This window comes from Oncorhynchus mykiss, chromosome 15 (genome assembly GCF_013265735.2).
Source record: "Oncorhynchus mykiss isolate Arlee chromosome 15, USDA_OmykA_1.1, whole genome shotgun sequence".
Classification (NCBI taxonomy): Eukaryota; Metazoa; Chordata; class Actinopteri; order Salmoniformes; family Salmonidae; genus Oncorhynchus; species Oncorhynchus mykiss.
The window spans coordinates 4,090,950-4,104,275 of NC_048579.1; the positions used below are offsets into that span (position 1 = coordinate 4,090,950).

At 37.8% G+C, this 13,326-nt stretch overlaps 1 protein-coding gene across 2 annotated transcripts in view; it reads right to left on the reverse strand.

Annotated features, from left to right (window-relative positions):
• Positions 1-10,232, reverse strand: part of LOC110512106 (cysteine-rich secretory protein LCCL domain-containing 1) — a 68,954-nt gene extending 58,722 nt beyond the window's left edge. Inside the window, exons 1-2 of one of the 2 annotated variants that reach the window (XM_036945665.1) lie at positions 9,900-10,232; positions 7,263-7,731 (exon numbers count right to left, since the gene is read on the reverse strand). In XM_036945665.1, the coding sequence (XP_036801560.1) occupies positions 7,263-7,538 (276 nt within the window). In that variant the 5' untranslated portion in view covers positions 7,539-7,731; positions 9,900-10,232. Of the gene's footprint in view, positions 1-7,262; positions 7,753-9,899 lie in introns of both variants that reach the window. The other variant, XM_036945664.1, reaches the window with a different exon arrangement.
• Between the last annotated feature and the right edge of the window lie 3,094 nt (positions 10,233-13,326).

Below are 13,326 nucleotides of genomic sequence, written 5' to 3' on the forward strand. Positions count from 1 at the left end.
CTCTCTTCGCCTCCCTCTTTCCATCTCTCCTCTGCCCTCTGGTTAAATAAGTAGAGCTGCCTGGTTTACTGCAGCCTCAGCATTTCTCTGGAGCAGGCCTCAACAAGGGGAGGCTGCCAGGCAGAACCGCAGACACACATATACACACACACACATCGTCACGTTACACACACATTAACGGGCCCACATGAGCACACGTATGCCATTGTCCACACACACACTGACACGCATACAGACACACACACACACACACGCACACACACACATACACACACACACACACACACACGCACACACACACACAGACATACCATCGCCTCTTAATTATATGATCACATGGCCATTATTCCAAGTCATTATTCCATCTAATTACAGAGACATACAGTACGCAGACTGTTAGTTAGGGCTCTATACTGTATTCCACTGGGAATGGAGCCTAAAACCAACTGGTGAACAGGTCATATCCTGCACAGGCTTATTTCACACTGTAGCACACAGGGAAAACAGGAAACCACTAACCTACAGTATACAGTATACCACTATCTACAGTATACCACTATCTACAGTATACAGTATACCACTATCTACAGTATACCACTATCTACAGTATACAGTATACCACTATCTACAGTATACCACCATCTACAGTATACAGTATACCACTATCTACAGTATACCACTATCTACAGTATACAGTATACCACTATCTATAGTATACCACTATCTACAGTATACAGTATACCACTATCTACAGTATACAGTATACCACTATCTACAGTATACAGTACACCACTAACTATAGTATACCACTATCTACAGTATACAGTATACCACTATCTATAGTATACCACTATCTACAGTATACAGTATACCACTATCTACAGTATACAGTATACCACTATCTACAGTATACAGTACACCACTATCTACAGTATACAGTATACCACTATCTACAGTATACAGTATACCACTATCTACAGTATACAGTATACCACTATCTACAGTATACCACTATCTACAGTATACAGTATACCACTATCTACAGTATACAGTATACCACTATCTATAGTATACCACTATCTACAGTATACAGTATACCACTATCTACAGTATACAGTATACCACTATCTATAGTATACCACTGTCTACAGTATACAGTATACCACTATCTACAGTATACAGTATACCACTATCTACAGTATACAGTATACCACTATCTACAGTATACAGTACCACTATCTACAATATACAGTATACCACTATCTACAGTATACAGTATACCACTATCTACAGTATACAGTATACCACTATCTATAGTATACCACTATCTACAGTATACAGTATACCACTATCTACAGTATACAGTATACCACTATCTACAGTATACAGTACACCACTATCTACAGTATACAGTATACCACTATCTACAGTATACAGTATACCACTATCTACAGTATACAGTATACCACTATCTACAGTATACCACTATCTACAGTATACAGTACACCACTATCTACAGTATACAGTATACCACTATCTACAGTATACAGTATACCACTATCTACAGTATACCACTATCTACAGTATACAGTATACCACTATCTACAGTTTACCACTATCTACAGTATACAGTATACCACTATCTACAGTTTACCACTATCTACAGTATACAGTTTTTCCCGCTATCTACAGTATACCACTATCTACAGTATACAGTATACCACTATCTACAGTTTACCACTATCTACAGTATACAGTATACCGCTATCTACAGTTTACCACTATCTACAGTATACAGTATACCACTATCTACAGTTTACCACTATCTACAGTATACAGTATACCGCTATCTACAGTATACAGTATACCACTATTTACAGTATACAGTATACCACTATCTACAGTATACAGTATACCACTATCAACAGTATACAGTATACCACTATCTACAGTATACAGTATACCGTATACCAATAACCTACTGTATAGGGTATACAGTATACCACTAACCTACATTATACAGTATACAGTATACCACTAACCTACAGTATACAGTATACAGTATACCACTATCTACAGTATATCACTATCTACAGTATACAGAATACCACTAACCTACAGTATACAGTATACCACCATCTACAGTATACCACTATCTACAGTATACAGTATACCACCATCTACAGTATACCACTATCAACAGTATACAGTATACCACTATTTACAGTATACAGTATACCACTATCTACAGTATACAGTATACCACTATCAACAGTATACAGTATACCACTATCTACAGTATACAGTATACCACTATCTATAGTATACCACTATCTACAGTATACAGTATACCACTATCTACAGTATACAGTATACCACTATCTACAGTATACAGTACACCACTATCTACAGTATACAGTATACCGCTATCTACAGTATACCACTATCTACAGTATATCACTATCTACAGTATACAGTATACAGAATACCACTAACCTACAGTATACAGTATACCACTATCTACAGTATACAGTATACCGTATACCAATAACCTACTGTATAGGGTATACAGTATACCACTAACCTACAGTATACAGTATACAGTATACCACTAACCTACAGTATACAATATACAGTATACCACTATCTACAGTATATCACTATCTACAGTATACAGAATACCACTAACCTACAGTATACAGTATACCACCATCTACAGTATACCACTATCTACAGTATACAGTATACCACCATCTACAGTATACCACTATCAACAGTATACAGTATACCACTATTTACAGTATACAGTATACCACTATCTACAGTATACAGTATACCACTATCAACAGTATACAGTATACCACTATCTACAGTATACAGTATACCGTATACCAATAACCTACTGTATAGGGTATACAGTATACCACTAACCTACAGTATACAGTATACAGTATACCACTAACCTACAGTATACAGTATACCACTAACCTACAGTATAAGGTATACCGTGTACCACTAACCCACAGTACACAGTATACAGTATACCACTATCTATAGTATACAGTATACCACTATCTACAGCATACCACTATCTACAGTATACAGTATACCACTATCTACAGAATACAGTATACCACTAAACTAAAGTACACAGTATAACACTATCTACAGTATACATTATACCACTATCTAAAGTATACCTCTATCTACAGTATACAGTATACCACTATCTACAGTATACAGTATACCACTATCTACAGTATACAGTATACCACTATCTACATTATACCACTATCTACAGTATACAGTATACCACTATCTACAGAATACAGTATACCACTAAACTAAAGTACACAGTATAACACTATCTACAGTATACAGTATACCACTATCTAAAGTATACCACTATCTACAGTATACAGTATACCACTATCTAAAGTATACCACTATCTACAGTATACAGTATACCATTATCTACAGTATACAGTATACCACTATCTACAGTATACATTATACCACTATCTACAGTATACAGAATACCACTATCTACAATATACAGTATACCACTATCTACATTATACCACTATCTACAGTATACAGTTTACCACTATCTACAGTATACAGTATACCACTATCTACATTATACCACTATCTACAGTATACATTATACAACCATTTACAGTATACAGTATACCACTATCTACAATATACAGTATACCACTATCTACAGTATACAGTTTACCATTATCTACAGTATACAGTATACAACCATCTACAGTATACAACTATCTACAGTATACAGTACCACTATCTACAGTATACAGTATACCACTATCTACAGTATACAGTATACCACTATCTACAGTATACAGTATACAGTATACCACTATCTACAGTATACAGTATACCACTAAATACAGTATACCACTATCTACAGTATACAGTATACCACTATCTACAGTATACAGTATACCACTATCTACAGTAAACCACTATCTACAGTATACAGTATTCCACTATCTAAAGTATACCACTATCTACGGTATACAGTATACCACTATCTACAGTATACAGTATACCACTATCTACAGTATACCACTATCTACAGTATACAGTATAACACTATCTACAGTATACCTCTATCTACAGTATACAGTATACCACTATCTACAGTATACCTCTATCTACAGTATACAGTATACCACTATCTACAGTATACAGTATACCACTATCTACAGTATACAGTATACCACTATCTACAGTAAACCACTATCTACAGTATACAGTATTCCACTATCTAAAGTATACCACTATCTACGGTATACAGTAAACCACTATCTACAGTATACAGTATTCCACTATCTAAAGTATACCACTATCTACAGTATACAGTATACCATTATCTATAGTATACAGTATACCACTATCTACAGTATACCACTATCTACAGTATACAGTATACCACTATCAACAGTATACAGTATACCACTATCTACAGTATGCAGTATACCACTATCAACAGTAGACAGTATACCACTATCTACAGTATACAGTATACCACCATCTACAGTATACCACTATATACAGTATACAGTACCACTATCTACAGTATACAGTATACCATTATCTACAGTATACCTCTTTCTACAGTATACAGTATACCACTATCTATAGTATACAGTATACCACTATCTACAGTATACCACTATCTACAGTATACAGTATACCACTATCAACAGTATACATTATACCACTATCTACAGAATCAGTATACCACTATCAACAGTATACAGTATACAACTATCTACAGTATACAACTATCTACAGTCTACATTATACAGTAAACCACTATCTACAGCATACAGTATATCACTATCTACGGTATACAGTATACCACTATCTACAGTATACAGTATACCATTATCTACAGTATACAGTATACAGTATACCACTATCTACAGTATACCACTATCTACAGTATACAGTATACAGTATACGACTATCTACAGTATAAAGAATACAGTATTCCACTATCTACAGTATACAGTATACCACTATCTACAGTATACCACTATCTACAGTATACAGTATTCCACTATCTACAGTATACCACTATCTACAGTATTCAGTATACCACTATCTACAGTATACCATGATCTACAGTGTACAGTTTACCACTATCTACAGTATACAGTATACCACTAACTACAGTATACAGTATACCACTATCTACAGTATACCACTATCTACAGTATACAGTATACCACTATCTACAGTATACAGTATACCATTATCTACAGTATACCACCATCTACAGTATACCACTATCTACAGTATACAGTATACCACTATCTACAGTATACCACTATCTACAGTATACAGTATACCACTATCTACAGTATACCACTATCTACAATATACAGTATACCACTATCTATAGTATACCACTATCTCAGTATACAGTATACAACTATCTACAATATACAGTATCCACTATCTAATGTATACAGTATGCCACTATCTACAGTATACAGTATACCACTAACTACAGTATGCCACTATCTACAGTATACAGTGTGCCACTATCTACAGTATACAGTATACCACTAACTACAGTATACAGAATACCACTCTCTACAGTATACAGGATAGCACTATCTACAGTATACCACTATCTACAGTATACAGTATACCACTATCTACAGTATACCACTATCTACAGTATACAGTATACCACTAACTACAGTATACAGAATACCACTCTCTACAGTATACAGTATACCACTATCTACAGTATACAGTATACCACTATATACAGTATACAGTATACCACTATCAACAGTATGCCTCTATCTACAGTATACAGTATGCCACTATCTACAGTATACAGTATACCACTATCTAAAGTATACCACTATCTACAGTATACAGTATACCACTATCTACAGTATACCACTATCTACAGTATACAGTATTCCACTATCTACAGTATACCACTATCTACAGTATTCAGTATACCACTATCTACAGTATACCATGATCTACAGTGTACAGTTTACCACTATCTACAGTATACAGTATACCATTATCTACAGTATACCACCATCTACAGTATACCACTATCTACAGTATACCACTATCTACAGTATACAGTATACCACTATCTATAGTATACAGTATACCACTATCTACAGTATACCACTATCTACAGTATACAGTATACCACTATCTACAGTATACCTCTATCTACAGTATACAGTATACCACTATCTACAGTATACCTCTATCTACAGTATACAGTATACCACTAACTACAGTATACAGAATACCACTATCTACAGTATACCACTATCTACAGTATACAGTATACCACTATCTACAGTATACCACTATCTACAGTATACAGTATACCACTATCTACAGTATACCTCTATCTACAGTATACAGTATACCACTATCTACAGTATACCTCTATCTACAGTATACAGTATACCACTAACTACAGTATACAGAATACCACTATCTACAGTATACCACTATCTACAGTATACAGTATACCACTAACTACAGTATACCACTAACTACAGTATACAGAATACCACTCTCTACAGTATACAGTATACCACTATCTACAGTATACAGTATACCACTATCTACAGTATACAGTATACCACTATCTACAGTATACCACTATCTACAGTATACAGTATACCACTATCTACAGTATACCAGTAACTACAGTATACAGAATACCACTAACTACAGTATACAGAATACCACTATCTACAGTATACAGTATACCACTATCTACAGTATACCACTAACTACAGTATACAGAATACCACTAACTACAGTGTACAGTATACCACTATCTACAGTATACAGTATACCACTAACTACAGTATACAGTATACCACTATCTACAGTATACCACTATCTACAGTATACAGTATACCACTATCTACAGTATACCAGTAACTACAGTATACAGAATACCACTAACTACAGTATACAGAATACCACTATCTACAGTATACAGTATACCACTATCTACAGTATACCACTAACTACAGTATACAGAATACCACTAACTACAGTGTACAGTATACCACTATCTACAGTATACAGTATACCACTAACTACAGTATCTACAGGATGTGCGTGTGTGTGTGTGTGTTCATGCGTGCATACGTGTGTATGTGTGTGTGTGTGTGTGTGTGTGTGTGTGTGTGTGTGTGTGTGTGTGTGTGCGTGTCCCCTACCATGTGTTCCATGTTAGCAGCAGGTGGGTGGACCTGTCCTCTTAGCTTGTTGTGCAGATCTAGTATGGCGCTCATGTCTGCCTCTGTGATGGCCCTCTTCCCTCTCTGCTTGGCCTGCCACCAGTCCCCCTCTTCAACAAAGTACTTCTCCAGAATACCATCCCAGCCAAGGGCCGTACCGTTACCGCGGTTACCGTTCCCAATCAACACCGTGGAGACGGAGGCGTGGAACGCCAGTAGCATGGACGCTCCCCTTAGCCAGTCCCAGGATATCATGACCGATGGAGGGAGGGATGAATGGATTAATGGATCGATGAATAGATGGATGGACAGACTGATGACCTTTTCAACTGTGGAGCCTTGGGTAAGATGGATGAACGATGGAATCCCTCCTCTCCTTTGTGTCCTGGTGTAGAGGGAGAGCTTCCTGCAGTAGAGGGAGAGATTCCTGGTGTAGAGGGAGAGATTCCTGGTGTAGAGGGAGAGGTGCCTTGTGTAGAGGGAGAGATGAGGGAGAAGGAAATAAAGTTATTGGCCGGGCTTAACAACCTGTATCGAGTTTTGCTAAATAACTTGAGTCAATATTGATTTTGGTAGGTACAGTGGATCGGAGAGCGGTGGTGTTGGCTCGTGGCCAGTGTTATAGTTTGGGAGACTGTTGGGGTTTGCTAGGGGTAAATTGTGGAGATGTAGTGATTCACCCATACTCATCGATCCCCAATTCAAATTTTGAAGATGTGTTAAGATATGTTTAAGATGAGTTAAGATGTGTTAAGATGAGTTAACATGAGTTAAGATGTGTTTAAGATGAGTTAAGATGTGTTAAGATGTGTTAAGATGTGTTAAGATGAGTTAAGATGTGTTAAGATGTGTTAAGATGTGTTTAAGATGAGTTAAGATGTGTTAAGATGTGTTAAGATGAGTTAAGACGTGTTTAAGATGAGTTAAGATGAGTTAAGATGTGTTTAAGATGAGTTAAGATGTGTTAAGATGAGTTAAGATGTGTTAAGATGAGTTAAGATCTGTTAAGATCTGTTAAGATGTGTTTTATTAAGATCTGTTAAGATGAGTTAAGATGAGTTAAGATGTCTGTGGGAGCCCAAACCAATCTAGATGAAGCATTGGCCAGAATCCTTCATGAAACCTAGTGCCATCCTACTCAGTGGCTGTTTACAGTTCCAAGGAAACAACCCACTGCTCGTGTTTTCAACTTCCAAGCACATTTTCATGCAAAGTCGACAGATTTCTCCTTTAGCTCAGGAATAAAATTACCCTATATCCAATTGGAATGGATGTCATTTTGCATTATGCTCACGCAGACAGACAGACAGACAGACAGACAGACAGACAGACAGACAGACAGACAGACAGACAGACAGACAGACAGACAGACAGACAGATAGATAGATAGATAGATAGATAGATAGATAGATAGATAGATAGATAGATAGATAGATAGATAGATAGATAGATAGATAGATAGATAGATAGATAGATAGATAGATAGATAGATAGATAGATAGATAGATAGATAGATAGATAGATAGATAGATAGATAGATAGATAGATAGATAGATAGATAGATAGATAGATAGATAGATAGATAGATAGATAGATAGATAGATAGATAGATAGATAGATAGATATAGAAAGAGACCTGGCTCTCAAGAGAAGACAGGCAATGTGCACACTCCCCACAAAATGAGTTGGAAACTGAGCTGCACTTCCTAACCTCCTGTCCAACGTATGACCATATCAGAGATACATATTTCCCTCAGATTACACAGATACACAAAGAATTCGAAAACAAATCCAATTTTGATAAACTCCCATATCTACTGTGTGAAATTCCACAGTGTGCCATCACAGCAGCAAGATTTGTGACCTGTTGCCATAAAAAAAGGCAACCAGTGAAGAACAAACACCATTGTAAATATATCCCATATTTATGCTTATTTATTTTCCCTTGTGTAGTTTAACCATTTGTACATTGTTAAAACACTGTATATATATATATATATATATATATATATGTATAATATTACATTTGTAATGTCTTTATTGTTTTGAAATTTCTGTATGTGTAATGTTTACTGTTAATTTTTATTGTTTATTTCACTTTATATATTCACTTTATATATTATCTACCTCACTTGCTTTGGCAATGTTAACACATGTTTCCCATGCCAATAAAGCCCTTGAATTGAATTGAATTGAATAGACAGATAGATAGACAGATAGATAGATAGATAGATAGGATTACCCAACTTCAACTCATCAGCTCCCTGCATCATTGACTCTTTATGTTAGTTTAGGGAACTCTTTTTTTTTTGGGGGGGGGGGGGGGGGGGGGGAACTCAGTGACCTCCAGGGAAATAGCCTTGTGGTATTTGATTTTGGTAACTGGATTTAAACCAACAATCCTCTTTGCCGCAACACGTGCGCAAAATGGATGGAATAGTTTGAACACGGGCTACAGTAGTGCAAATATGCACAGGGCAAACTAAGATGCCCATATACATGTTTTTCTTGATAATGTTATAGGGTTTTAATTTAAATTCCGTGAAACGAAAACTTTTATTCCATAAAAATATTTTCAATCTCAATAAAAGGTAAAATAGTAAACTTTATAATGACCTTTGATCAATTTCAAATGACGCTGAAATAGCTGGAATAAACGCTGTTCAAGTGACAGTCGGACGCAGCCTCTCGTCAGCTGAAGTTTAACGACCAGGAAAAAGACATTTCCTCCCGCTACGCAGTTCTGCTTCACAAATGCGATTGATTCTGCACGGTTGTCGCAAAATAAAGTCCCGTGTGAATTGAAGAAATAGCTGCACACTTCACAAAGTCGTTTTGAGCTGGATCTTTTTGACTTCACTCGGCAGGAAGGAATCTTGAACTCCAAAGCCTCCAAAACCATTCAGTACATGTATCCTCAACTCAGACCACACCTCTCAAAAGTTATAACACAGCCCACTCGTTTTACCTGGCAAACCAGCCAGCGGGAACAACCGTGTGTGTGTGTTGTTTCGGTGTGTGTGTGTGTGTGTGTTGTTTCGGTGTGTGTGTGTATGTGTGTGTGTGTGTGTGCGCGTGCGTGCGTGCGTGTGTGTGTGTGTGTGTCTGTGTGTGTGTGTGTGTGTGTGCGTGCGTAAACACAGTGTGATGAAAATGGGAAATAGACGACATGGTTACTGTGAAGGCCAGAGAGAGACTTGTGTTGATCACATTGAGGCTTCACAAAAACAAGTTTACATCCCAAATGACACCCTAGTCCCTATAGTGCACTGGGTTTGAACAGAGCCCCAGGTCAAAAGGTTGTGATCTGTTAAAGGGATTAGAATGTCATTTAGGACCAAAACCATTTGCAACATGGGTGCCATAGAGACTGGCATGTTGTCCCTTCAACAGTATAACATAATGATCTACACACACACCGAAACAACACACACACACACACACACACACACACACACACACACAGGAACAACATACACACACACCGAAACAACACACACGCACACCAAAACAACAAACGCACACACACACACACACCGAAACAACACACACACACACTGAAACAACGCACACACACAAACACACCAAAACAACACACACACACACACCGAAACAACACACACACACACACACACCGAAAGAACACACACACAAACCGAAACAACACACACACACACACACACACACACACACACACATACACACCGAAACAAAACACACACACACACACACCAAAACAACACACACACACACACACACACACACACTGTTTTTTATGAATAATGACTAAATGAGGTATACTGCACTATAACTGGCAAGAATTCTACACTGTCTTTCTAGTAATGTTAGATAATGTTTGTTCATTAGGAAAGGGTTATATGGCATGTACCTAGGAAGAAAGGAGTCTATGTGGGGGTAGAAGGAGTACGGAGAGGAGCATTAACCTATGTTGGAACCGACCTTGATGTAAATCTGTGGAGATAAGAGAGGCCAGGGAGAGCCCCTCCTGAGCTCTAGTATCTGGGGGAGCCTGGAACTGTCAGCTGAGTGGTTATAATCTGTGGTGAGACTCATGAGAAAATCCCTATGTTGGTGTGTATGTATGTGCGTAGGTTAGGATGGTATAAAAGGAATGTATTTGTGAAAACTCTCGCAAATAAATCTGGATCTGATCAATTGTGAGCTGGGAATTCTGTCTGTTTTATTTAAGACCAGAACTTTACAACCTCTGGGTAACACGCACACGCATGCACTGACAACACACACACACACACACACACGCACATGCAAACACAACAAGCCTTTATATATTGACTTGAACTTCAGGTGCTGCTGCTCACGGTTTCCCCCTATGAATAACCTACCTAGCTACAGTACAGCAACCAAATCACCCACACTGAAAATAGCTATGTAGTTTTTATGTTGGAGTAGGAAGCACAGTAATTACTTACAGCAGGAGAGTTCTACAGGAGAGTTGTACAGGAGAGTTCTAGAGGAAAGTGTTACAGGAGAGTTCTACAGGAGAAGTTTACAGGAGAGTTCTACAGGAGAGTTCTACAGGAGAGTGTTACAGGAGAGTTCTACAGGAGAGTTCTACAGAAGAGTGTTACAGGAGAGTTCTACAGGAGAGTTCTACAGGAGAGGTTTACAGGAGAGTTCTACAGGAGAGTTCTACAGGAGAGTTCTACAGGAGAGTGTTACAGGAGAGTGTTACAGGTGAGTTCTACAGGAGAGTTCTACAGGAGAGTTCTACAGGAGAGCTCTATAGGAGAGTTCTATAGCAGAGTTCTACAGGAGAGTTCTACCGGAGAGTTCTACAAGAGAGTTCTACAGGAGAGTTCTACAGGAGAGTTCTACAGGAGAGTTCTACAGGAGAGTTCTACAGGAGAGTGTTACAGGAGAATGTTAAAGGAGAGTTCTACAGGAGAGTTCTACAGGAGAGTTCTACAGGAGAGTGTTACAGGAGAGTTCTACAGGAGAGTTCTACAGGAGAGTAGTAACTCACAGGCTCTATATTAGAGTAAATAGTACACTAGTGTTTCGTCTAACGAAGGGTGTTATACCAACCCTGACCCAATACTAACCCAACCTTCCCTAATACTAACCCAACCTTCCCTAATACTAACCAAACCTAACCTAATACCAAACCTGACCTAATACTAACCCAACCTTCCCTAATACTAACCAAAGCTGACCTAATACCAAACCTGGCCTGACCTAACACTAACCAAACCTGACCTAATACTAACCAAACCTGTCCTAACACTAACCAAACCTGACCATACACTAACCAAACCTGACCTAATACCAACCCTGACCTAATACCAACCCTGACCTAATACCAACCCTGACCTAATACTAACCAAACCTGACCTAATACCAACCCTGACCTAATACTAACCAAACCTGACCTAATACTAACCAAACCTGACCTAATACTAATCAAACTTGACCATACACTAACCAAACCTTCCCTAACAATAACCAAACCTGACCTAACACTAACCAAACCTGACCTAATACTAACCAAACCTGACCTAATACTAACCAAACCTGACCTAACACTAACCAAACCTGACCTAATACTAACCAACCCTGACCTAATACTAACCAAACCTGACCTAATATTAACCAAACCTGACCTATTACCAAACCTGAAATAATATTATCCAAACCTGACCTAATACTAACCGAACCTGACCTAATACTATCCAAAGCTGACCTAATACTAACCAAACCTGACCTAATACCAACCCTGACCTAATACTATCCAAACTTGTCCTAATACTAACCAAACCTGACCTAATACCAACCCTGACCTAATACTAACCAAACCTGACCTAATACTAACCAACCCTGACCTAATACTATCCAAACCTGTCCTAATACTAATCAAACCTGACCATACACTAACCAAACCTTCCCTAATACTAACCAAACCTGACCATACACTAACCTAACCTGACCCAATACTAACTAAGCCTGACCTAACACTAACCAAACCTGACCATACATTAACCAAACCTGACTTAATACTAACTAA